The 26,457-nt window shown below is 45.2% G+C and overlaps 1 protein-coding gene across 9 annotated transcripts in view; it reads right to left on the bottom strand.

Annotated features, from left to right (window-relative positions):
- Nucleotides 1–26,457, bottom strand: part of syne1a (spectrin repeat containing, nuclear envelope 1a) — a 138,191-nt gene that overhangs the window by 44,387 nt on the left and 67,347 nt on the right. For 8 of the 9 annotated variants that reach the window (XM_054747909.2, XM_054747906.2, XM_054747916.2 and 5 more), the window contains 22 exons: nt 25,240–25,422; nt 24,091–24,234; nt 22,838–22,993; nt 22,023–22,187; nt 21,578–21,750; nt 21,346–21,499; nt 21,051–21,194; nt 20,495–20,659; nt 20,069–20,386; nt 19,400–19,555; nt 15,116–15,286; nt 11,269–11,595; nt 8,845–8,997; nt 8,556–8,723; nt 8,059–8,235; nt 5,861–6,007; nt 3,379–3,504; nt 3,115–3,291; nt 2,586–2,851; nt 2,345–2,501; nt 1,874–2,272; nt 185–1,789 (listed from right to left, as the gene is read on the bottom strand). In XM_054747909.2, the coding sequence (XP_054603884.2) occupies nt 185–1,789; nt 1,874–2,272; nt 2,345–2,501; nt 2,586–2,851; nt 3,115–3,291; nt 3,379–3,504; nt 5,861–6,007; nt 8,059–8,235; nt 8,556–8,723; nt 8,845–8,997; nt 11,269–11,595; nt 15,116–15,286; nt 19,400–19,555; nt 20,069–20,386; nt 20,495–20,659; nt 21,051–21,194; nt 21,346–21,499; nt 21,578–21,750; nt 22,023–22,187; nt 22,838–22,993; nt 24,091–24,234; nt 25,240–25,422 (5,631 nt within the window). The remainder of the gene's footprint in view (nt 1–184; nt 1,790–1,873; nt 2,273–2,344; nt 2,502–2,585; nt 2,852–3,114; nt 3,292–3,378; nt 3,505–5,860; nt 6,008–8,058; nt 8,236–8,555; nt 8,724–8,844; nt 8,998–11,268; nt 11,596–15,115; nt 15,287–19,399; nt 19,556–20,068; nt 20,387–20,494; nt 20,660–21,050; nt 21,195–21,345; nt 21,500–21,577; nt 21,751–22,022; nt 22,188–22,837; nt 22,994–24,090; nt 24,235–25,239; nt 25,423–26,457) is intronic. The other variant, XM_054747914.2, reaches the window with a different exon arrangement.

Below are 26,457 nucleotides of genomic sequence, written 5' to 3'. Positions count from 1 at the left end.
GATTGTTAGCCAAGATGAGTGAGTCCATGAATGTTAAGTGACAATGTCATATAGATCTATTTCGCCCCCCCCCCTCCCCGCCCCCAAGTGTTCCACACCTTTGATTTGAATTTATAAGATGTAAGCCATGAGCCAGATGGAAGAAGGAAATGGTTGCACCTCACAGAAAAAAAGGTAAAATTACCTGTTTTGAACAAATTTCTTGCTGAACTTCGGCCCCCAGCTTCATCAGCTCTTGTAGTTTTTCTTTCATTCCCACAGGAACACTTTCTTTGCCACATTCATATTTCTGCTTTTCTCTCACACTTAAGACATCAACAAGTTTCAGCCTACTGATCAACTCCTCCTCCAGGAGTTTCAGTTTCAGTTTCTCCTGGTGTATCCTCTCAGTTTTAATCTCCACAAACATTAAAGGCTCTTTCAGTTTGTGTCGAACATTCTCCAGCCAGTCGGAGGTCCTCTCAGCTTCTTTCGTGAAGTCTTCGGTCTTGGGAACGGTTGTTTGATTTTTCTCGACTAAAGATTTAACGTCACATCGGCGGGAATGCAACCACTCCAGTTGCAGCGACGTTTCCTGAAAGGCAGCAGCCTCAAACTTTAGATCAAGACTCTTAATCTCTTTAAAAGACTCTTCAACCTGAGACCTGGCTCCATCAAGTATTTCCATTAGCGAAAAAAGCATTGTGATTTTATCTGAAGTTCTTAAATCTTTGATTGAATTCACTTTGACCAGCTCCTCGTCAACAGATTTAACCTTGGAGTCTAGTTTGGACATCACCCTGTTGTGTTCCACTAGCTTTTTCAAGCAGTCGTTTAGATGTGTGATCCTCTGATTGTTTCTCATCTTCAGCGCATCGTGGAGACGAACCAACCGCTGCGTCTCCTCAGATCTGTACTGCTGACCCCTAATGAGGAACCCCTCGTGCTTCCTGTGGAGCTCTCTAACCGCGGGGCTGATATGGACCAAACTTTCTTCAATGCCTCTATATTTATTCATTAAATCAACAACATCCTCTTCTCTTACGCTGATAGTCTGCTTCTCAAGATTGTCATATTGCTCCTGGAGTTCCTGCAGTGCGTTACGAGTTATATCGAAGAAAGTGCTGAACTCTTTCCTCTCAAGGATCATCTGTTGGACTCGGTCTTTTTTCTCTTTGGCTAGAGCCAGGATGGCGTTGTACTGCTGTGGCAGGGCGTTGAGTCGCTCGTCTAGGTAGCAGTGGTCGATCTCGTTCAGAGTAGGAAGGATCTCCTGACCGATTCTTTGGACAATGAGAAGGAGGTTTTCGTACTCTGACGCCTGTTCTAAGACACTTTGAAAGTTAGACAGCTGCGTCTGCAGATCCCAGCTGTCGTCAACGCTGCTGAAATTGATTTCGGGGAACGTTACGGCGTCTGCTCGTCTCAGCCAGAGGCACGTCTTGTCCAGGTCAACCTGAAAGTACTTCCTGGAGATCAAGGCTTTTTCTAGGCTTGTGAGACGCTGGGTGGTTCTCTGTAGAGCAGTTTCAAAAGATGCCTGGAGGTCCTCAATTCTCGCCAGCGTTTCCCCTCTCTCTTTGTCTGTGGCATCTCGCTCTAACTCTCGGCCTTGTACCCAGAGCGATGCCAGCTCTCTTTGGTAAGCTCGTAATCCGCTCTGAATGCCCCGACACGCAGCGACCTGTTTGGTCAAATCCTCAGGAAGCAGTGCTATGTGGTCGTCTATCAAAGCCTTCCTCTCCTGCTGCTTCACCCAGGACAAGGCTCTCCCCAGGCCTTGAAGGAACTGTGTCCGCTCTGTGAAGGCCTGGAGAGAAAGAGAACATCAGAAGTTTCATCACAAACAATTAAAAATCCATTAGGATTTAAATTTTCACTTCCAGCTGTTTACCTTACTGAGGTACTTCCTCCTTTGGGCTACCCGAGCCCCGAGAGCCTCCACCTCCATCTGGGCTTGCTCAACAAGCTCCTGTAAGCATCTCTTCTCACTCAGCCCGAGCCTGGAGGCCACGCCCTGGGCTTCGCTCACCGCCTGACCGAGCAGCTGCTGACGGGCTTCCAGTTCCACGCAAACACTCAGGTGGTCGAACAGGAAACTCTGAGCGAGATCTGGGGGTGGACTGGTCCTCAGTGCGGAAGTGAGAGCGGGATGCTGCTCCTCCACCCACTCCCTGGCGTCTCTCAGCTGGGTTTCGACCCGAGCAAGATCCTTGAGTGTCTGAGCCGAATCCTGAATCTTCTGCAAAATGAGGGATTCCAGCTGGGACCAGCGCTGCTCCAGATGACCCACCTGGTGATACGCCACATAGTGATGCTACTAAACCAAACTTCTTCCACTCGTTTGTGAAATAAATGCTCTCACCTGCTGTTTGACCAGCTCCTTGTCCAGCAGACTTAGCCGAGGCAGGATGGCTTGTCTCTGGTCTCTAAGGTCTTCTAGAGTTTCCTTTTGATCATCTAGGTCACTAGCGAGCTTCCTCAGAGCCTCCAGATGTTCACTTGTACTTTCTGTGTCAGCTCTAGGGGTCCACATGCAGGATTTAAAGAACTTAAGTGTATTTGATCCACATGATCAGTTAAGTTTACTATAGAAACCTACAAACCTTGCGAGGTAGTCCCATTCCCTGGATACTTGGTGGAAGAGTTCCTCCACAGCAGCCACACTTTCCTGGTACTCTCCACTCCGCTGCATGTCCTCCCCTCTCTGGGATTCGAGCTCTTCGGCCCGCTGGCTCAGCTCCATCCAGCTTCTTTTCAGTCTCCTTATCTCCTCCAGGACAGGCGAGACCTGCCCGTCCGTCAACCTGCTGATGGCTTCGTTCAATCGCGTTGATTCGGATTGTTTCTCCCTAATCTGCTGCAGGAACTCCTGGGAAAGAAAAGAGATTATTTAGTGTGGCGCTAAAACTTTTTGACAGGACACATTTTGCAATCAGCAAGCATCCAAACGTTGCTGTGAACAGGTGGGCTTTGCTTCCAAACTGAAAATTAAGACTATAAACCAGGAAACACCAGAAGAACAAGAAGGCATCTTGGGCCAGTCTTTGTTTGTTTCTCTTGTTTTGTTCTCTTCCTGTGAGCAATTCCTGCCCCAAGTCTTCAAAGAAATACATATTACTCAAGCACACAGACCTGTGCCTTGTCCAGCTGGTTCTGTGCAATCTTAGGCTCCAACTCTGCAGGTCTCCGGACCAGGTTCTGAAGCTGCTGCTCTGTCTCTCTAAGCTGGGTCTCCAGATCTGCTTTACGCTCCTCAAAGTCCCTCCAGCTGTCTGCTACCTCTTCACAAAGAAGCATGCGCTCTTCAATCTACAAAAAAATGAAAAATACAAAGGCGTGAATCTAAAGTCAAACTGTCAAGTTTTAAAAGCAACAGAACCTACTAAGTGAACGAACCTGCAGTTTGACGTGCTGGATGGCTGCAGCGGTCTCCCTGACCCTCAGCTCTGACAGGTCACACGCTGAACAAACAAGCTGGAGGTACGTGCTGGCCTGCTCCTGCAGAGCTCGCTCCTGCTTCACCTGGATTTAAGGTTTCATTTTCATGCATGAAAACCTGCAAATATTCTCAGCTTCTGCATGCATTTTAGCACACTTTAAGATTTGCAAGTAACATCCATCCATTTTCATTCGCTTATCCGGAGTCGGGTCGCGGGGGCAGTAGCCTAAGCAGAGAGGCCCAGACTTCCCTCTCCCCTGCCACTTGGGCCAGCTCCTCCGGGGGAATCCCAAGGCGTTCCCTGGCCAGGTGAGAGACATAGTCCCTCCAGCGTGTCCTGGGTCTACCTTTAGGTCTCCTCCCGGTTGGACGTGCCCGGAAAACCTCACCAGGGAGGCATCCAGGAGGCATCCTGACCAGATGCCCGAGCCACCTCAACTGGCTCCTCTCGATGTGGAGGAGCAGCGGGTCTACTCCGAGCCCCTCCCAAATGACTGAGCTTCTCACCCTATCTCTACGGGAGAGCCCAGACAGTCTTCGGAGAAAACTCATTTCGGCCGCTTGTATCCGCGATCTCGTTCTTTCTGTCACTACCCAAAGCTCATGACCAAAGGTGAGGGTAGGAACGTAGATCGACCGGTAAATCGAGAGCTTCACCTTCTGACTCAGCTCTCTCTTCACCACGACAGACCAGTACAACGCCCGCATCACTGCAGACGCAGCACCAATCCACCTATCGATCTCACGCTCCAGTGTTCCCTCACTCGTGAACAAGACCCGGAGATACTTAAACTCCTCCACTTGGGGCAGGACCTCATCCCTGACCCAGAGAAGGCATTCTACCCTTTTCTGAATCAAGACCATGCTCTCAGATTTAGAGGAGCTGATTCTCATCCCAGCTTCTTCACACTCAGCTGCAAACCGCTCCAGCGAAAGCTGAAGATCACGTTCTGATGAAGCCAACAGGACCACATCCTCTGCAAAAAGAAGAGACCTGATCCTCAGGCCACCAAAACGGATGCCCTCCACACCTTGGCTGCACCTAGAAATCCTGTCCATAAAGGTTATGAACAGAATCGCTGAAAAAGGGCAGCCTTGGCGGAGTCCAACTCTCACTAGGAACGAGCCCGACTTACTGCCGGCAATGTGTACCAAGCTCTGACACCAGTCATACAGGGACCTAACAGCCCGTATCAGAGGGCCTGGTACCCCATACTCCTGGAGTACCCCCACAGGGCCCCCCGAGGGACGCGGCCAAACGCCTTCTCCAAATCCACAAAACACATGTCGACTGGTTGGGCAAATTCCCACGCATCCTCCAGGATCTCCCTAAGGGTATAGAGCTGGTCCAGTGTTCCACGGCCAGGACGAAAACCACATTGCTCCTCCTGAATCTGAGGTTCAACAATCCGACGGACCCTCCTCTCCAGAACCCCTGAATAGACCTTACCAGGAAGGCTCAGGAGTGTGATCCCCCTGTAGTTAGAACACACCCTACGGTCCCCCTTTTAAAATAAGGGAACCACCACCCGGATCTGCCAGTCCAGTGGGACTGCCCCTGATGTCCATGCAATATTGCAGAGCCGCGTCAGCCAACACAGCCCCACAACATCCAGAGCCTTAAGGAACTCCGGGCGGAACTCATCCACCCCTGGAGCCTTACCACAGAGGAGCTTTTGACCCACCTCAGTGACCTTAGCACCAGAGATTTGAGAGGCCAACCCAAAGTCCCCAGACTCTGCTTCCTCACTGGAAGACGTGTCAGTGGGATTGAGGATGTCTTCGAAGTATTCTGCCCACCGATCCACAACGTCCTGAGTAGAGGTCAGCAGCACACCGTCCCCGCTATAGATAGTGTTGGTAGCGCACTGCTTTCCCCCCCTGAGGCGCCAGATGGTGGACCAGAATCTCCTCAAAGCTGTATGGAAGCCTTGCTCCATGGTCTCATCGAACTCCTCCCATGCCTGGGTTTTTGCCTCAGCGACCACCCGAGCCACGTACCGCTTGGACTGCCGGTACCCGTCAGCTGCCTCTGGAGTCCCACAGGCCAAAAAGACCTGATGGGACTCTTTCTTCAGCTTGACAGCATCCCTAACCGCCGGTATTCACCAGCGGGTTCAGGGGTTGCCACCATGATAGGCACTGACGATCCTGCAACCACAGCTCTGGTCGGCCGCCTCAACAATGGAGGCACGGAACAGGGTCCATTCAGACTCAGTGTCCCCCGCCTCCCCCAGAACATTTTGGAAGTTCTGTCGGAGGTGGGAATTGAAGCTCCTTCTGACAGGAGACTCTGCCAGACGTTCCCAGCAGACCCTCGCGATACGTTTGGGCCTGCCTGGTCTGACCGGCATCCTCCCCACCATCTGAGCCAACTCACCACCAGGTAGTGGTCAGTTTAATACAATTTAATGAATGTGCAGGAAAAGGTTTCCAGACCTGCTGAAGAGCTTCCTCAAGGCTGAGCGACGTCTCGGAGTGAGGCTCGAGTTTTTCTGACACAGAGCTTAGCCAAGTGTTGCACTGATCCAGAGTGTCTTGCAAACTGACATGCCTCTGTAGCTCGTGGTCCAGACTCTGATACACCTGCAGGACAATAAAACAAATTATATCGGGAAAAGATGTGTAATATCTCATTTCTGCAAAACATTTTTGCCTATAATTAGCAGAATAAAAAACACAGGAGCTCTAAATGGATTAAAAAAACACAAAGCTGCATGTCTGATGAACTTCAAAGAAATTAAAGCAACACTAATGAGTTTTAAAGGGATACTAAGTAGTTTTAGCTTTCTTTTAGCATCCCCTGGTGTCTTTTAGTAAGAATGGAAGTTTCCTCTCTTTGCTGTGAATTTGTCTTTTTAACACCTTAATCCAAAAGTTGAATTGTCTCCTCAGTTTTCATTAGATTCTACAGGAACAGTTCATCACTAAATCAAACAAGTCAGCTGTGTTCACCATCTAAACCAAGTAGGAATCATGCTGGAAGCAGATTCCAGCACCAAACATTTCAGCTCCACTTTGCTAATTCCAACCTGACTGATAACTCTGAAGTTGCAAGTGCGTTATTTTGGCCACAGATGGTGGTGGGGTCTAAGTGACATTTCATTAACCTCGCTAAGGGTCATTTTAGCACATATGTCTCAAGAAAATTATTTAACGGTATGAAAAATTGGCATAATATGCCTTTAATGCGCTATTGCTGTCAAACTGATTTCAGTGATTCCTGAAGCAGAAACTAAACCAAGTTTACATTGGACAGCACTCTGTAGGCCTCTGCTGACCACAAACTGAACATCTATTTTGGTTCCAGTAGGAACACTAGTGGGAGGTCTCTACCTGCTTCAGGTAATAGCTGTTTACTGTGCTAGTAGCTCATATAAAGGCTAGCAGTTCTCTTTTTCAGTTCGCTGACCGTCAACAAAAAGCAAAAGAAGAGAAGAGTTTTGCTTTCTTTTTTGCATCTTCATGCCATGGAGCCTGGAAGTAGAGAGGAATGTCTTTGGAGGCAAAGCAAAGAGATAAAACCAGAGTGAACAGCCTACACTTGTATCATGGACTGATGGTGACCTGACTTTGTTGCTACTGGACTTGTAAGTAATAATATTTCTTAGTCCTTGTGGATCCTTCTACTTCATGGCTTATTTATCAGTTAGATTGTGTTAGCATTAGCTTGTTGTTAGCCCTAGCTAAAGCAGGCTGCGGCAGGGTTGTTTACGACATGTGTAATTCCACTTTCAATCAGTAGGAGGCAGAAGTGGAAAAGTTATCAAGTGTTACTTTAAATGACAGAACCTCTTAATACATCCAGTTATGCAGTGTTGTATTTAACAGGTGTTGAATGTGGAGGCATCCATGCCCTCCACAGGAGAGAGAAACACCAAGGTCCTGAGTGACAGTGTTAATTTGAGAGTCTGAAAGGAAAGAGTGGCGGGCCAGAGTGTTGGCTAACTGCCCAGTGTATCTGGCAAAGGCTAGAACGTTGGCATGGTGGCAAGTGGTAGCCAGGCAGGATATTAGAGCTGTGTTGCACTGGGACACAGTTGGCAGCCGTTACAACGTTGGAGGCACGGTTGTAGGGAAGCCAGCAGTGTAGTGGTAGAAGGTGGCTGGATCACACAATGCCAGATTGGATGTGCACATGGTGGTGGTGATGTCTGGGGAGGTGAGCTGTGATGACAGAGTAGAGGTTGCCAAAATGACAGAGTGAGGCTGGATTATAGGACTAGCCAGATCTACTTAATGGTGACATGTGATCATTTTTGGCTCAGGTGTGAAGAAGTGGGCATGACAAGCGATCCGTGGAGATTAATCTGGAGAAATGAAGTTAGTGATGTTGGCTGATGGGCGTCTGAGTGTGGCTGCTGTTGAGCTTCTCTTTGGCAAATATAATTAGCTAGCTGTGCCCCTTAAAGCGGCACCAAAGGGCGGCCTTCAGAGACGGGTTTAAGTGTCAGAATGGGTTGGGATTAAGTGGAAACCCTGGCTGCTGGGATGTTATCATCCTTCTGTCTCTGCATGCATCTGTGTTCACACAAGTACAGGCATCAAACGCACCAGAAAATTTTATTTACTTTGAATTATAAATGTTTAGAAACCGTCCTTCGTCCTTTTCCTTTTCACACCTCCTCCTCACTCACCCTCTGCGCTGTGCTACAGATGGCAGAGTAGCTGTCTCTGATGCCTTGCTGGTGGGTTTGGACCTGCTGTCTGAGTCTGCTCTGCACGCGGTCACTGCAGTCTTGCACCAGGCGGTCTCCTTGCTCTTTCAGACCTGACAAGCGATCTTCAAAGCCTGCAATTTCCTCCATGATGGCCTGGGGAGAGTGAAGAGGCACTTCCAATAAAAATGATAAAGTAAAAGAGGGCAAGTCTTCAAAACAGACCATGGCCACAGAGGGACTGATGGAAACAAAACCACCTGATTGAACATGCAATAAAAAAAGAGAAGAGCAAGTTGTACATCAGCACTCTGCAAGCCTAACTCTGCAGAGAAAAACACATCAACAATCAGATAAACAATTTATGGAAATAAAAGTCTGAAATGTTTGAAGTTTAATGTGAAAAATAGAGAAATTATGGTTTATTTAATTTATTTATTACTCGGCAGCCATCATGGAGGAATGCGATTTGTCACCTTGTGCCTTGCCAGCTGTTGGGTCGCTGCCTCAAGGCTTCTGCTCACACTCGGATCAGGAGTCACCATCCTGCTGGACATCTGCAGAAGCCAGCGTTCCACTTCCTGGAGTTCGTTGTGATAAGCTTCCTGCTCCTTCACCTGGCCTTCCAGGTTATCCACGTGAGCCTGTGTGAGCCACAACATAACGGCTCTATGCAAGAAATAGCGTCTTCTACTCTGCTATTAGCCTTTTATTGTGGAAAAACAAAACATTTATGCACTTTTTAAGTGCTGAGGTAGTTCTCACCGCTGCAGCTTTGCAGAGTGTCGTGTAGTCCTTCTGCAGTCGGTGCATTTTGTCTCTAACGGAGGGGTAGTGGACGGAAGCCAGCAAAGTATCTCCCTTCTCCATGACGGATCTGACGGATCCATCGTGGGACTGAACCATCTGCAAAAGAGTCTGAAAACACACACACACAGATTTCTTCATTGTGTAAAAAGACTGCCTCATTTAACGAGATAATAAGCAGTGTCCTGTTTTGTTTCTGACATCTGAAACTACTTCAGGATCAAAGGATACAGATTGTGAATACTACATTTTTTTATTTAACTACTTTCATTTTTACATTTTCAGAACTGATTTATTGGAATTTATGCAAATTTCACCAGTTCTACAACTGTGATCCATCCATCCAGCCACTCCTCATCCATTCATCTACCCACCCCTCATCCATCCATTCATCCATCCACTCCTCATCCATTCATCTACCCACCCCTCATCCATCCATCCATCCATCCATCCATCCACTCCTCATCCATTCATCTACCCACCCCTCATCCATCCATTCATCCATCCATCCATCCAGCCACTCCTTATCCATTCATCTACCCACCCCTCATCCATCCATTCATCCATCCACTCCTCATCCATTCATCTACCCACCCCTCATCCATCCATCCATCCATCCATCCATCCACTCCTCATCCATTCATCTACCCACCCCTCATCCATCCATTCATCCATCCATCCATCCAGCCACTCCTCATCCATTCATCTACCCACCCCTCATCCATCCATTCATCCATCCATCCAACCATCCACTCCTCATCCATTCATCTACCCACCCCTCATCCATCCATCCATCCATCCACTCCTCATCCATTCATCTACCCACCCCTCATCCATCCATCCATCCATCCATCCATCCATCCATCCACTCCTCATCCATTCATCTACCCACCCCTCATCCATCCATCCATCCATCCATCCATCCACTCCTCATCCATTCATCTACCCACCCCTCATCCATCCATTCATCCATCCACTCCTCATCCATTCATCTACCCACCCCTCATCCATCCATCCATCCATCCACTCCTCATCCATTCATCTACCCACCCCTCATCCATCCATTCATCCATCCATCCATCCAGCCACTCCTCATCCATTCATCTACCCACCCCTCATCCATCCATTAATCCATCCACTCCTCATCCATTCATCTACCCACCCCTCATCCATCCATCCATCCATCCATCCACTCCTCATCCATTCATCTACCCACCCCTCATCCATCCATTCATCCATCCATCCATCCAGCCACTCCTTATCCATTCATCTACCCACCCCTCATCCATCCATTCATCCATCCACTCCTCATCCATTCATCTACCCACCCCTCATCCATCCATCCATCCATCCATCCATCCATCCACTCCTCATCCATTCATCTACCCACCCCTCATCCATCCATTCATCCATCCATCCATCCAGCCACTCCTCATCCATTCATCTACCCACCCCTCATCCATCCATTCATCCATCCATCCAACCATCCACTCCTCATCCATTCATCTACCCACCCCTCATCCATCCATCCATCCATCCATCCATCCACTCCTCATCCATTCATCTACCCACCCCTCATCCATCCATCCATCCATCCATCCACTCCTCATCCATTCATCTACCCACCCCTCATCCATCCATCCATCCACTCCTCATCCATTCATCTACCCACCCCTCATCCATCCATCCATCCAACCAGCCACTCCTCATCCATTCATCTACCCACCCCTCATCCATCCATCCAACCAGCCACTCCTCATCCTTTCATCTACCCACCCCTCATCCATCCATCCATCCATCCATCCATCCATCCACTCCTCATCCATTCATCTACCCACTCCTCATCCAATCATCCATCCACCCACCCACCCCATCCATCTATCTATCCATCAACCCCTCATCCATCCATCAACTAATTTCTCATCCATTCATCCATCTACCAACCCCTCATTCATTCATTCATCCATTCATCTACCCACCCCTTATCCATTCATCCATCAACTCACCCCTCATCCATCCATCCATCCATCCATCCAACTACCCACCCTTCATCCATTTATTCATCCATCCATCCATCCATCTACAAAACCCCTCATCCATCTTTCTATCTACCGACCCCCCATCCATCCAATCATCTACCCACCCCTCATCCATCTATCCACCCACCCTTCATCCCCCCTCTGACTATTCTCTACGGCAGTTTTAAACGATCAGCAGTTCTTTTAACTCTATTCAGTTTTGGAGCTTTGCGAGGTCACTTGTGGCCTATTAGGATAATAATATTCAGCACCGTCTCACAATTTCAAAAACCACCAAAGTGCAAAATTATGGTTGGAGGCATTAATAAATTTGTGCTCTGAATATAATCAGTTACTCTTGTACCTTATACTTGGCCAGCTGATTTCTGCGTTGGTAGAGTTCAGCCTTGGGCTCCACTGGAGCGCTGAGCAAAGCTCTGGTCTCCACAAGCCATTGGACCTGAGCCTTGTACCGATCCTGAAACTCCTTCGCCAGCAGTAAGGTGCGCTCCAGGAAGCTGTGCTCCTGACGGAGTCCTCCGGCGAGCTCCTCCAACTGGGCAAGACGTGCTTCCACTTCTCCCCCTAAACTCTCTGCTCCTGCCTCGTCCAGGAAGCCCGCTGCCTGCTCTGCACGCTCCCTCAGGGATTTCAGGAAATTGTGGCCTCGCTGAAGCTCTGACTGGAGAGTCTGGTTGGAAACAAGTAAATAATTTTCACATCGATGCTTAAACCAGAATATTTCACAATAAACAGGTAAACAAAAGCCGAAATCATTGGATCGCTTTGTAAAAATTCATCTTTCATACAATTACAATATATTTTCAAGGATTATTATTAGCAGAAAACCCCCATTTTCTTTGTCCTTCACCTATAGTCCTGCCCAGATGCTAAGACTAGCCTAGCAGGACTTTTAGAAAGCTTTGAACCCATCAGGTAGGCTGACACCTGCACGCTGAAACCTAGAGAAGATTGGGAGTTCATGGTGAGGGAAAACCACAGTGAATAATATGAAAGGAGGACGCAATTATAAAGACCCTTAATAGGCAACAGTAGCTGCGGGGGTTTCCAGGGCAACCACGACACACACACACTGACCTCCACTCGATAGGATGCCATCTAGCTTTCATCATCAGCCTATTAATGCTCGAGCAGAGAAAGAAACGTCACACTCCAACAGACTCGGATCTCCACCACCTCTGTGGGCAACATAACGAGACCTGCGTGTGTTTGCACACACCCACGTGTCCTTCTTGATCTGACACCGCGAGCTTGATCATCATCTCCACAGCGCCTGCCTTCCAACTATAACAAGACGCTTTATCCAAACGGCACACAATTCCGTGTTTAAGGAGGTCTTCAAACATTTGATGGAGAGTTTATTTGAGCTCTTTATGACCAATTATCTCCCATTCATATCAAAACATGTCCAGACTCACACTTCATAGTCTTCCCTGCAGCACCTCTTGTCTAATTAAGCTCGGAAGATCATCCCTCGGAGAAAAAGATTTGTTTGAAATGAAATTTTATTTGGTTTCATGCATAAACACAAAGACGTTAGGGTGGATTTTAGGTAAATTTCGGTATTCAGAGTCGTAACAATTAGACGTGAGGCTCATAGAACAGCGGGCCTTCATGTTACAACGGCCTTGTACCCCCAATTATCCGTGTCGAGTTCCTTGTGCAACAGCTGTGGTGATGTGCTCGAGAGGTTCAGCGAGTCATTCCTGGGTTACTCGTGTCGTCGTATACAATGCTGACAACCACCATCTATTTTCAAAGTGGGAGAAAATTACTGCTGAAGCAAGAACAAAGACCATGGAGACTAGCTATCCCAGATGATCATTCCTGGGTATTTATGATTAAAACTCAGGAGATGAGATGCTCTTTTCACCGAGGTTTGCTGTTGAGAAGAACTTTTTAAAAATCCTCTTTTAAACCTGACTTTAAACCCAATGTTATGTTGAAAAACAATGAAGCTGTAGTTGTTTTGGTCAAGTCCTGACAACAACATTATGTGAATTACAATACTGTATGTGGAGTAAATGTGGTGAATGTCCCTTTAATTCGCAGGTTAAGGTCTCATTGAAGCATGCACTGAACTCATCAAAAACGCTGACCTATCATAAAACAAATGTTAATAAAAAAGAATAAAATTATTAGGTCAACTTTACTTCTACATTTGCAGAGGTCTCTAGTGGATCAAATGCCTTGTAATTTGTTCTCCGGTGCGCCTATTTGAGAATGTAGAAGTCAGCTGGAGCAGATTGGACATCTCGCCTCTGATTGGCTAACAGCAACACGACTCTACCACTGACTGCTTGCTCTGCAACATTGATGTTTTATTTCCACAAATAACACAAGACTGGAGGAGCTCTGCTGTGTGGCGGTGTTGCTAATGCTACCCATTAGCTTCTACTAGCCACGACATTCTCTGTTGTTTCCTGGACGCTAAACCAACAACAGCCTTCCCCGTCGTGAGTCAAGATGGGTGAATCCATGAATGTTAAGTGACAGTGTGACGCAGATCTGTCAGGATTTTTTACTCCTAGAGTTTCACCGTCTGTTTTCTATCAGAAGCTACAGCAGGATATAGGTGTAGGAGACTATTTTCATGTTCAGCCTGGATGAGGTCACCAATTATAATCAGAAATAATATTTAATAAATAGTTTTAGTGAAGTTCACATTTTAAAATTATTATTAACTGATTATGTTAATTTCATGTTATTACCAAACATTTGCACCAATTTAATGCAAAATAGGAAAAAAATGTTCTTATTTTTGTGTAAGTGAAAGGCCTAAATGTGGATAATCAGCTGTAAATGTACATCCAGTCGTTCCTTTCTTAGAGACTTAACACCAGCAAGAGCTTAGAGCACACACAGCACACATGAAATCATGATCTGCAAAAACGAGTGTTTTATCCATAAGTGTGTTGCTGCTTCAGCTTGTGGTAAAGATGCATCTTCAGAAAAACCATGTTCTCCTGGTCTCATCAATTTGACATTAAAATGTTCCACACAAAATTTCCGGTTGGGTTTTGCTCTAAAAGAATAAGATTCATATGATAAAACTACACATTAGAATGTCAAGAATTAAAACAAAAACGTCAAGGAAAAACACAAAGAAGGACAGAAGGACGTTCTGCTCTTGCAGAGCCACTGCTCCCATTTAAATCCCACTCCGACGATGTCAAATAAAGTCAGATCCCAACTAATGGTCCTCAACGGAGCTATTGACAAGTGGTCTGTGTGTCAATGCATAATCGTCCCTGTTCACTGAACAGCACAGCTTCTCTCGCAATAGGAGACCAGGAAGTGATGGAGCACTTTTATGTGCCATCTTCAGCGGTGGAAGGACACATGTGGTGGCGGCAAGTCTTTATCCGCTACACAGAGACAGAGCATCGATCCCAGACTGGGATTACTGCAAATATCTGTGTGTGTGTTTGTGTGTGTGCAGAACAAAGAGCTGAAGTGGAAACAATGTGGGAAATCACATGCAACTTGCAGGTGTAGAAGTTAGGTACAAGTTGTCAGTGTGAGTGGGTTTAGCGATCTCAAACGAGGTGAGAAAAAACTCTGTGTGTGTGTGTGTGTGTGTGTGTGTGTGATGTGAAGGGGTGAGGGCACTGCATCAATTACGGAGTCTGTGCCAGCAGGCTCATGACACCGACGCTTCTTCATCCTCTTCCACACAGTGGGAGGTCCCTCTCCCTCTCTCCTCTAAAGCAGAACCAGCTTTGTCTTCATAAAGGGTCGATCGACACACACACACACACACACACACACACACACACACACACACACACACACACACACACACACACACACACACACACACACACACACACACACACACACACACACACACACACACACACACACACACTCTCATCAAATCCTCAGTACACAAAAGTAACTGGAGGTTTTCTGTGTTTGTTTTTGGTGCACCAACACAAAGAGTCAGCCGTGGAACACGTTCTCGTCCTCCTCATGAAGACCTGAATGGTCAAACGTTTTGTTGTAACCAGCACACAGGTCGACTTTGATTTTGGACTCCTGCTAACTTCAGTTTGCTGCAGTGATAAATCAGTGGTGAATTTCTGCAACTTGTGTGGCAATTGGTGTAAAACTCAGCGTATTCAACTGCCTCAGAATCTACAGAAGCCTTTCAACCACATGAAAAGTTTAATATGACGAATCAATACCTCTAGTTTCTTCATCTTCCTCTCCATGGCAGCCCGGTCCAGTGCTTCAGCGTGGTCCGTTAACGCTGTGAAGCTTTTCTGAGTCGAGTTGAGCCACTCGGTGAAAGATACGCACAAGTTTTCTGCCTCTTCAAGGCTCTTCAACTCCTCCTGCAGCTGCTTGATTGTATCCTAAAAATATATGGGAAATACATTTTAATTTTGTTAGATTAAAGCTACGTGATCTTTAGAAGAAGTCTGAACAAATTTGGTCAGGGGAAAATTCAGGAAACATATTTTATTCCCTCTTTTAAGCTGCTAGATTTTCTCTAACATGATGCCACAAAGGACCAAATCCTCTGATCAGCCATCAAAACAAAAAAAAAATATCCATCTCCCCTCTTCCTCTTTCATCTCCTCCATGTCAAGAGCATGGCTACAAAGCAGTGTGTTTTCCTTTTTTCGTGTTTTCGATGCATTATCCACTTGACTGAGATTTTGAGTCGATAACACCACAAGGACAGAGATGGGTTCTTGCAGGTTTGACACATTATTCACTCAAGTTGCAAATCCAACAGTGAGAAGCTCCAATTATCTGATAGTGCTGAGTGCACACCTTTTCTGACTCTATAGAGGTAACAGCTTCCCACCTCAAGCCCATATGCCCCCCTACTTCCTGCAGTGTAATTACAGGGATTCACAAAATGAGGAGGGGTAGCTATCTGTGTGGTTAAGGTGTGGGTAGCATAGAGACTAGAGAACAAAAGTGACGGGGTAAACACACACATACACACACACACACACACACACACACACACACACACACACACACACACACACACACACACACACACACACTCAGATGTGTTACCAAATGTGTAAGAAAAACAAGAGATCAATGTAGTGCAGAGAAATATTTGACACGTCTGATGCCGGGTGTGAGATTGCACTTTGTGGTGTTTAATTACAGATTTAGCCCCTGACCAGGAGAGCCCCATTGATTTCCCCTTAGCCCCACAGAGAAGGAGACAAATAAAGAGGCTGGATGTGAGTTTGCAGAGCAACACAAGCTGGCCTCACAGAGGTGAGTCCCCAAGCTACTTCAGCGGGGTGATGCAGGAAAACTCGAGTGCAAACTGGAGTGAATTTCATGGTGAGAGAGCAGAAACAGGGCCCGCGGTGTGCAGAGAACACACTGAGTTCAGGCTGGTGCAGGCTAAGGCATCAAATGTATCGATCAATGTCAAAGAGCCAAAGGTGGTGAGAGGATGTTTTTGCCTTTCTATGTGTGTGTGTGTGTGTGTGTGTGTGTGTGCATTTGTTAAATTTGTTAGCAAAATAGCTCTTCTGTTGAACTTTTTGTCACTTAGACGTTTGTTTATTTGATCACTGCTGTTGTTGACTCATGACCTCTGACCTTAAAGGAGTGGTTGATTCGTTGACTCGATACATTTGCAGTGGTCTCTAGTCGAAATTAATGCCTTAAATATACCGGTGCACCATTTCCATAGCCTGGCCTGCCAGACTCGTCCTTTGTTTGATTCTGCACAGAGAAAGAGTCTGGTTACTCACAGGCAGAGAGGCACTTGAGGGGCGGGACTAGGTTGCTCGAAAATGACCAATCAGAAAAAAGACGGAAATGCCGACTGTACCACGTGACACTGTAGCTTTTTTAGCTGTAATAAAAAACGGCGTCTGGCAACAGCGTAAACATCTTTTTTTTCTTTAGAAGAAATGTTTTTAGCGCTTCTACTTGTTGTGGTTTTAAAGACATTTGTGTCATTTAGAACAGAGGAAAGAGCTGCAGCGAACTCCGCTTTAGTCACCATGTTCGACAAACTCGGCGTTATGGTGTGTCACCATCGACAAATACATATATGGACAATGGGTTTCCATAGGCTCCAACAACACGTTTTTGAAGATAAATGGGAGGTGGCCACCACCGCCATTTTGACCGTGTCACAGGTTCTGTCAAGCCCAGACAATTCCACAAAAGGGAAGAGAGGTGGAGCTGAGGATGGGGCTGCAAGGCTGGGATCAACTGACAACACCCGGTCGAACTAGCTACAAGCTAACCTGAAGCTAACCCAAAGCTAACGCGGAGGTGAGAGCTAAGCTAACGGAGGTAGCAACCTAGCTACAACCGGAGTTAACTGTGCACAACACCAGAGCTTCTGAGTAAGAGATACGCCGGGCTGACCGCTGGTAAAACCGGGTGGAACACAGAGGTCTCCGAGACCTCCACAAGCCGGCAGCCGCACAGCAGACAAGCGCTGCTGCGATCTGAGATGCGCAGAGCTGCCGCTGGGGAGAACCGGGTGGAAAGGTTTCCATCCCAGAGCCCCACAAGCCGGCAGCCCGCACATCAGACAGAAGCCGCGATCAGACAGAGATGCGCCGAGCTGTGGGGAGGGGAGAACCGGGTGGAAAACAAAGGTCTCCCGAGAGCTCCACAAGCCGATAGTGGGAACCCAGCTCCACCAACACGTTATATTTCAACCCATTTTCTAAAGTGCAGCATTATGTTAAATGCACTGGGTTTTACCCTATTACATTTAAATTTCATGGTTAAACAGTACATGTTAACATCTAAGCTCAGCTCGGCAGTGACCTAAAATACATAAATATAATTTTACTTACAGAAAAAAATGAAGTGGAGACTCCTTGGATGCTCTATTAGTGCAATTAATGCCACAGCAAGTCATTTTGTCCAACAATTGCACAAAAAATATCCAAAAAAGAATACACAAACGCTACAACTGGTCTACGTTGAGACACTGAAAATGACGGAACAGTTTCCAGGCCAGACCGAGGCTCTACTGAGGCCTTTCCCCGGAGCTAGCTCTGTGGTCACGTGGGTTTGATGCTCATTAATTATACAGAATTTTAGGCTTTTAATACACTTAAATGGAAGAGTGAGAAAAAAATTCACCCCCTCAGAGTTGTCATGAGTGTAAACTAGATAATTTAAACCAAAAACATGTTTTGGTACCAGGCTGTAAACATGTTTATTTCTGCTGTGAAATTGGTATTTTTTAACATGGGAGTCAATGAGGATTTGATCGCTTCTGACGCCAGCCCCTAGTGGATGAGGGTGGAACTGCAATTTATTTCACTTCCGGGATTGCTTCAATTTTTCACCTGCATTGTGGGGGCTTGTGTGTGATGTGCGCTACTCAGCGTTGATTGACTCGGTTAGAATTCTCAGGGGGTGGGGTTACTTGAATAGCAGAGTTCCCAGACCCTTTCTCTGTGCAGAATTAAACAGAGGAGGGGTCTGGCAGGCCAGGCCACCATTTCCAGGAACTAGCAGTGACCCACGTCACAGCTGAGCTTCAGACGGCAGGTTTTGGAGTCTTATTTCCTGATATTTGGACAGCTAGCTTCTGACTGGTTAACAGCAACGCGACTCTACCACTGACCGGTAACGTAGACGTTTTATCTCCACAAATAACACAAGCCTGGAGGAGCTCCCGCTGTGTGGTGAAGCTGCTAATGCTAACGGTTAGCTTCTGCTAGCCGAGACATCCTCTGCTGATTCCTGGATGTTATACCAACAACAGTCTTCCCTGTCATGAGCTAAGATGGGTGAGTCCATGAATGTTAAGTGACAATGTGACGTAGATCTGTCAGGATTTTCAAATCCTAGAGTTTTGTCGTCTACTTTCTATCAAAAACGAATGCTGAAGATAGGTGTAGGAGACTATTTTCAAGTTCAGGCTGCATGAAAAACTCTGAGTGACTGATTCTAATCAGAAATACTCATTAAAAATGAGTTTTCAGTGTCCCACACCTTTAACTGAGGCCTGCAGTGTTCTGGGTTCTACTGTATTGTTGAATTTCTTAAGAAAGAACACGACGTGTTGCTTTTTGAGAATTCCTTAAGACCTATTAACCAAATTCATGTTCTCAGATGGTTTAGATTGTTGTGGTTTGTTCATCCTACACATCTGACAGTAATCAGGCCAGTCAAAATTAAGAGTTCACTTTTCACATAGATGCAGGTTTTGGATAGATTTGCTTTGCTTAATAGGGAAAATCATCATTTGAATTTTGTTGTTTACTCCAGTTATCTTTGTTTGCTGTTATCTGATTGCTGTCTTTCTACTGATCTGAAAGAAAGTATTAATTTATTGCTATAGATAGTAAAATTAAAATACTGTAAACTGTAAAAAAGTGACAATAACAATAGAGTAGTGCAGGCTTAGAAGACAAAATATATACAACAAAAATATATGGGAGAATCTGAGAACCTCAACAGATGGCATGAATTATTGAATATCAGACATGTTAGCAGTACTGAACCTGGATGTTGAGCAGCATGGAGTGGTAGCGGGCGGTCAGCTGGGTGGCGGTAACGCTGACACGGCTGCTGATGTAGGTTTCCTCCAGAACCTGCTGGGCTAAAGATGAGAGGCCATCAACTTCTCCCTGCCGTGAAAGCACCGCCTCAAGAAAACCCTGATCATGAGGAACAAAGGTAGAGAAAAGACTACATTAATTTAGTGAAAAATGCTTCTGACATTATTCATGATTTGACGCTAGCAGGAAACTTTCCGCAGGAGAACACACCAGGCAGGGTGTTTGACTGGGAATGTAAATAAGTTATGTGTTCAAGGGCAAAGTGAAGGATGCTTCATCGCTTTCACTCTGACAAGCAAAAAAACTGTATTTTTGGCATCTGCACTCCAGTGAACGCAGTATGAGTGAGTAAATTGGGAGTTTCTGCCAGTCAAAGACTCAATTTGGACCTGAGTTCACTCTGAAGTGCAAAAGCACACATTTATAAGTCTAAGTGAGCTATTTGCCATTAATGTACTCCAAGTTATTAATGTGCATCAAACAAAATAAATGTTTTATGTGTTTTATATAAAAACTGCAGAAAAATATGCTGAACTTAATTTATTCTGGTTAATTCAGAAACAAATGATTCTTCTAATAGCTTAAAACCAGGTGAGCAGATATCTCATTGACCTGGAGTTTCTTCAGCTGACTCTGCTTCGTGGATCTATCCGACCGCCGGTTATTTCTGACGTTTGCCACCTTCTCCGTGTCCTCCAGCCACTGAGCCAGGTTCAGGAACCTGTGGCCCATCTGCCTCAGCCGGGTCAGTGTGGAGTGCAGCTGGGCCAGAGTCTCCTCCAGGCGGCTCTGGTGGGCTGTCCACTCTCGCTTTGCCGTGTCCAACGCACGATCCTCAATCTGAGGCACACCCCAGGGACTAACCCTCTCCCTGCAGGTCAACACTGAGGTGAGCAACGCCTGGCCTTTGGAGCAGTTTTCCTGCAAATTCTGTAAAGAAAACACAAAAGGAAAATACTCAAAAATGTTCCTGATGCCAACAGATAAAATTCATAGATTTGTGCACATTTGCACATTTAAAAAAAACATTTGCTGCACTTGTAGCTGCTGCAGTGTTTTCTCCAGCGTGTCCACGTTTCCTTCTGGATGAGACAGTGATGCCAAAGAGGCCAGCTCCTGCTCCAGCCAGTCCTCAAACACGTGCAACCCTCTTTGATACTCCTGATGGACCATCACAAGCTCCTTGGCCTTGCAGACAGCATTCTGTAAAAGCAAAGCAATCATTAAAGGAGCAATAGATTAAACAATGGGTTAAATGCATTCACCATCAGATGTTTGAAAACACCGTAGTTGCAGTTTGAAACTAAATAATGCAAAAGTTTCAAATCTGTTTTGAAGTTAGGATTAATGTGCTGACATAATGCATGCTAGAATAATTATAACAGGAAATCATAGAAACCATGTAGTAGGCATGCAGAAACTGTTTAAAATGTCAGATTTTATTCATGAAACGCATTTAAAAAACAGCTGAATTAGACTTAAAGTGATTTATAGTGAAGTAAAAAATACAAAAGCAGACTGAAGAAATACCAAAACAAATGAAAAGAGAATAGAGTCTGCAAGAGACAAAGCACCGGTGAGTTTTTTTTTTTACCTTTGCTTTTTCTTTCAGTGTGTTGTATCTGGAGTGTAGCTGCTGCACCTCCTGCTGGGTGGTGCCGTGCTCAGCCATGTTGGACCCTTTTGTGGCGATGGTCTCCAGAGGGCTGCTGTGACTCAAAACCTCCTCATAGAGAAGCTAAATTAACACACACACACAGCTATGATCATGCATGAACTCAAAATAGTTCATAGACATTTATTTCCTATAAAAACAAATAATGCAATATTTTAGGTCTCAAGCTTTCTAATTATCTTGGCGTTTTGTTGACGTTCTCCCATTTCCATACCTTTGTCCTCCCAAGGTTAGCAGTTTTGTCTCTCATCTCAGAGTACTGTCTGTCTGAGCAGCTCAGCGTTTCTTCAACCCGCTCCATCCACTGCACAAACTGCTCCACATCCTCCTGATAGCTGGTCCACTGCGACAGAGCACCTTCCAGCTGACTGTAAGCATCAGCACGGAGATGTTAACACAAACTCAACGAGGCTATGCCATAAAACACACAAGCACAAACCAATCACCTTTTACACTGGATGGAAGCAGAAAGCAGCGAGTCCCACGAGTCCTTGAGGTCTTGGATTTGTTTGCGGATCACCGGGACCCCTTCAGCTGAGGTATTTCTTTGGACTGCCTCTCCACGCGTCAGGAGCATTTTCAGCTGGATCTCTCTCTCCTGGCGGGCAGCCAGTAAGGCCTACAGATGTAAAAAAGAAACAGATAGAACAAAAGTTTGAAGAATGTCTTCCGCATATTCAGATGGTCGCTAGAACATAATTTTGCTGTGTTTGACACTTTATTGAACTCATAAAGGCAGGATAGAATGTTCTGTGTTTTCTAAAGATCATTTTATAAACCACTAAATGGATTTGAGATGAAATATTCAAAAAGTAATCCACACATTTCCATCTACTTCTTTACTTCTTAAGTAAACGATTTCAAAGACGGCTGCGACGCCCATCCTCTTACCTCCAGTCGCAGCATGCGGTCCTCCAGCAAACTCTTATCAGTCGTGGAGGAGGTGCAGGTGCTGATGACCCTCTGAGCCTCACACACCCAATCCTGAAGCTCTTTAAGCCCCTGAGAGAAGAGCTGGTGCTCCCCGACAATGCGTTCGATCCTGGAGGCTTTGTCCTGCGCATATGAGTAAACACGCTCTTCAGATGTTGTACTGGTTCTACAAGATCTGAGAATTACAGTCTGTGCATGTGCACCGTGTCTTCATTTGGTTCTGTTTGTGTTTGAAACTAGACTAGCAGATGTCTCTGGAGACTCCTCCACCCCCACGTTACAAGTTTGCTGTCACCAATTCATCTGAGCATCTAACTGCAGAGGGAACAAAGTTAGTCTGTCTCTTAAGAGAAGCAGGCCTAAAAATAGCTCTCCAGCTCAGCCTGGATGGTAAACAAAAGCCATTCATCACAGCTCGGCTACTTTCATTGCCACGAGGTAAGTGTTTAGTGGTCAGCCTGATGTTTGTTGCACAATTCATCAAGTGAATTGTAAGAGTCTGGCTGACCAAATGAAAGCTTCAAAAATGGTTAGGAGCCCTGACACGCTTCACCTCTCACATGTTAGCTGAGCGTTGCTGGCTAAAGGTATGCTACCATATCCAGGACATTTTTATGTTGACCGGGCTGAAACCGCAAAGACGGTTTATCGGCAATCTTTTAATTAGAGAAGAGTAGATTAGAGCAACCGAGAAGAATTATACAGAAAGGGATGAATGAAGACGAGTGCGCTGCAGAAGAAACATGCAGGTTATCAGGTGGGAGCAGTGTTACCTTGGTTAAGTTGCTGAGGGCAAGATATTGAGCTGACAGCTGAGATACTCTGTGCACAAAACCTTTGCCGGCCGCTTGTCCCTCCCAGAGATGATGAGCTCTTTCCCTCAACCTGCCCAGCGCTACCTCCCGACCGGCCATCTCCTCCAGCACACACTGGACCAGCACAAAGCAAGAGGAAGAAGTAATGTGACGTTAGGCGGGAAATGAGAGAATGAAGAGGTTTAAGGAAGGGAATAAAATGACAACCGACAAAGAGAGAAGACATTTTAAAGATGCAGTTAAGTTATCTTGTTACGAGTTTGAATGCAGAAGAAAAACAGCCAATTAACGGAACGTGGATCAAAATCAGGAGAATAAAATACCGAGCATCAGCAGTATTCCTCCTCTGGTTCAGAGATGTGGTTATATGCTGGGCACCGTGGTGCCGAGCAAGGAGAGAACACAGGTCTGCACATGCTGGGCGAGCATAAAGAGGATTTTGCCAACACAGGTTCAAACACTGAAGCCTGCATGCATTGTATTGTACTTCAGGTGCTGGGGGAGAGAAATGTAATTACAGTCGTAGGCCAGACAAAAGGCAATGATGGGGAGAGCTGCAGCGAAATACAAAAATAGCTGCGGTGATAAGGATGGAGCTCAGAGATGGGTGTGATTTTTTCCCCCTCTGTTGTCAGTTTAATCTTTTTACCGCTTTGTGCCTCTTTGCCTTTCTTGTGTCTGGCAGACAAGGCAGGAGCTGTTATCACTTCCAGAAAAAAAAGGAAAGCCCTTTTTAGCCACTTCAGAGTTGACAGAAGGAGAATTAATTAGATTTCTGGACTTGTCCTCTGACTATTGTGTCAAGATGCGGCTCTGTTTTGATCCAGTGGTGCTCAACAAATGTAATTAGGTCCTTCCCTATTCCCAGTAGATTTAAAATTGTACTTAAGGGATTCATATCTGATGAAGAGGTAACAATTTAAAATCCTACTTAATATTCACTTTGTGCTATAATGACAAGGGTTTCCTCCAGAGAAAGGAGGAAATGAGAGAATACCAGAGATAGCAGCTCAGATAAGAAATGTAAATAGCTCTTTCTCAGCGAGATGATTTCATGGAAAAAGGATCCTGGAGTGGGAATAAAAATGATGCAAAAACCAACAGATGGCTCCATGAATATCAGAATATTTTAAACAGTCATGTAGTTTCATGTAAACGATAACACATTGGCAGGGTGGAGCTGAGAGGACGTGCCAGGGTGACAGAAGTACCTGTAACTTGCTGAGCTCCTGTTTCTTAGCTGGAAGGTCGTGCAGACGAGCGATGCTCTCCTGAACTTTGACCTCTGTGCTGTTCAGCCACTCCTGCAGCGGCTCAGCGCTGGTCTCAAACTCTGTCATCTGTGACTGCAGGTTCTGGGGATGCAACACAGTGACAGTAGACACAATAAAATTTACATTTTCACAGATTGTTTTAGCATTTCACAGCACTGTTAAAAAATCCACCCTTCATTTGTGCCCCTCTTGCTTTCAATGAGACGGGCTTTCTTTAATCTTCAGAAGTGATCTTAAAAAGGAGACATGTAACATTTTCTGATGTTTTAATAGTTCTGTGGTCAATGTAGAACATGTTTATGAATTTCTTTGCACTAATTCCCTCATAAAGCAACAGTTTTATTCTTGATATTTTCAGTACCTTCCAGAATGAGCTGTTTCAAGGTTCTGTCTAAAAAAAAAAGCTGAAACTGGCCTCACCCACTCATTCCCCACTAAGGCCCAATCCAAATACTCCCACTGCACCCTATGGACATCAGCAATTGGAGGAAGTGCACAGTGAGGCAGGGCTATTCAATTCCAGGCCTCGAGGGCCGGTATCCAGCATGTTTTGGATTTAACCCTTCTTCAACACACCTGATTTCAATCAGCAGGTGATTAACAGGCTTCTGCAGAGTCTGATGAGCTGCTGCACAGGTGATTCAACTACTGAATCAAGTGTGTTGGAGCAGAGAAACCACTAACTTGTGTTGGATACCAGTCCTCCGGCACCAGAATTGAATACTCCTGTTTTAGGCACATGATTCCTGAATTGAAACATTGACAGAAAATGGAAGGACAGATTATTTTCATGTTTGGAGTGTTTATAGCGGCAGTAGAGAACAACAAAAGGAAGTGAAATGTGAGTTTTGCATAGTACGTTTCATTTAGGTCTAAATAAAAACTCTTAATGGCTTTAAGAAAGTAAGTTGAATTTCAGATCAACACCACTGTAAACGATTCTAAGGACGCCTGTCAGCTTAGAAGCAAAATGTGAAGAAATAAAAAGTGGTTTAAACTTCAGCACTGAATCAGACATGAGTAAATAGACATTAATATTCATTCTATTATCACAGCTATATCAAACAGAATCCAATTAAAACCAACCTTGAGAGCATCCTCTCTAATCTGCAGGTTATTCATCAGGCTCTTCCAGTCCTCTCTGGCATTTGCCACCTTGGCCTTGATTCCCTCCACTCTATCTTTGGACACTATGGCCATCAGGAGCTCCCCGCTGGCCCCGACTGTACTCAGTCTGGCCTGGCCATTCTCCCTGTCACTCAGGAACTCCTGTGTGGAAGCGCAGAGACAAAGGAGCTATGACTATTTCACACAATCACACAAAAAGACGATGGAATGAAAACCTCAACATCTTTGTGAACTCTGCCTCTTTTTTTTTAACATATGTTTATTTGGTTTTTTCTTCCCCTTTTTTCCCTTACCCCCCTTCCATCAACAGTATCCAACACAAAAATATAATGTACATATGGCAGGTATTAAAATACTAATAATAATGATAATAATAATAATAAAAATGTTAATTCTAACAGATTCAAGGTAAGTGAATAATAATTTAAGATAACAATGCAGCAAATAAGAGAAAAAAAAAGAAAACTAATAAAATAAAAAAATAAAATAAAATAAAATAAAATAAATTTTAGGTTACACATTATATTCCCAACAACACGTCAGATATTATTCATCATTGTCTAGTTATATTATTCACCCCTCACCCCCCTCCAAATCCCCACTCTTCAGTAGATCCAGAAATATCTTCCAAATGTTATAAAATTCAGAGGCCTTCTCTTTAACAATATAAGTCAGTTTCTCCAGAGCTAAACTCGATGTTACGTTGTTTAACCAGTGGTTAAAGGAGGGGCAACCAACATTCTTCCAACATAATGCAATACAGTGTTTGGCCTGTAACAAACAAAGATCGATCATTTTTCTTTCCACACGTGACAGAGTACAGTCATCTGGGTACAAGCCTAAAATACATAACTTAGGGCAAAGTGGTACAGGGGAAGTTGTGATCTGAGAAATATATTGTAACACTGAAATCCAAAATTTTTGAATCTCTTCACATTTCCACAGGCAATGGTACAATGTACCCTGATGTCTATTACACTTATAGCATCGATCCATTATATTAGGATCAAATTTATTCAATTGTACAGGGGATATGTATGGTCGCATTATCCAATTAATGCCTCTTTTTGTATGAAACTATTTTTGCAAATTACCTGCAAAATAATCTTTTGGTTTACACAGCAATTAAGCATCGTTTACAAGGTAATAACAGTAATTTGATGCGTTACTAATTCA

Source organism: Nothobranchius furzeri, chromosome 2, assembly GCF_043380555.1.
Source record: "Nothobranchius furzeri strain GRZ-AD chromosome 2, NfurGRZ-RIMD1, whole genome shotgun sequence".
In the NCBI taxonomy this organism is placed as follows: domain Eukaryota; kingdom Metazoa; phylum Chordata; class Actinopteri; order Cyprinodontiformes; family Nothobranchiidae; genus Nothobranchius; species Nothobranchius furzeri.
Note: the sequence above shows the minus strand (reverse complement) of the source record. Positions and strands in the feature narration are given on the sequence as shown.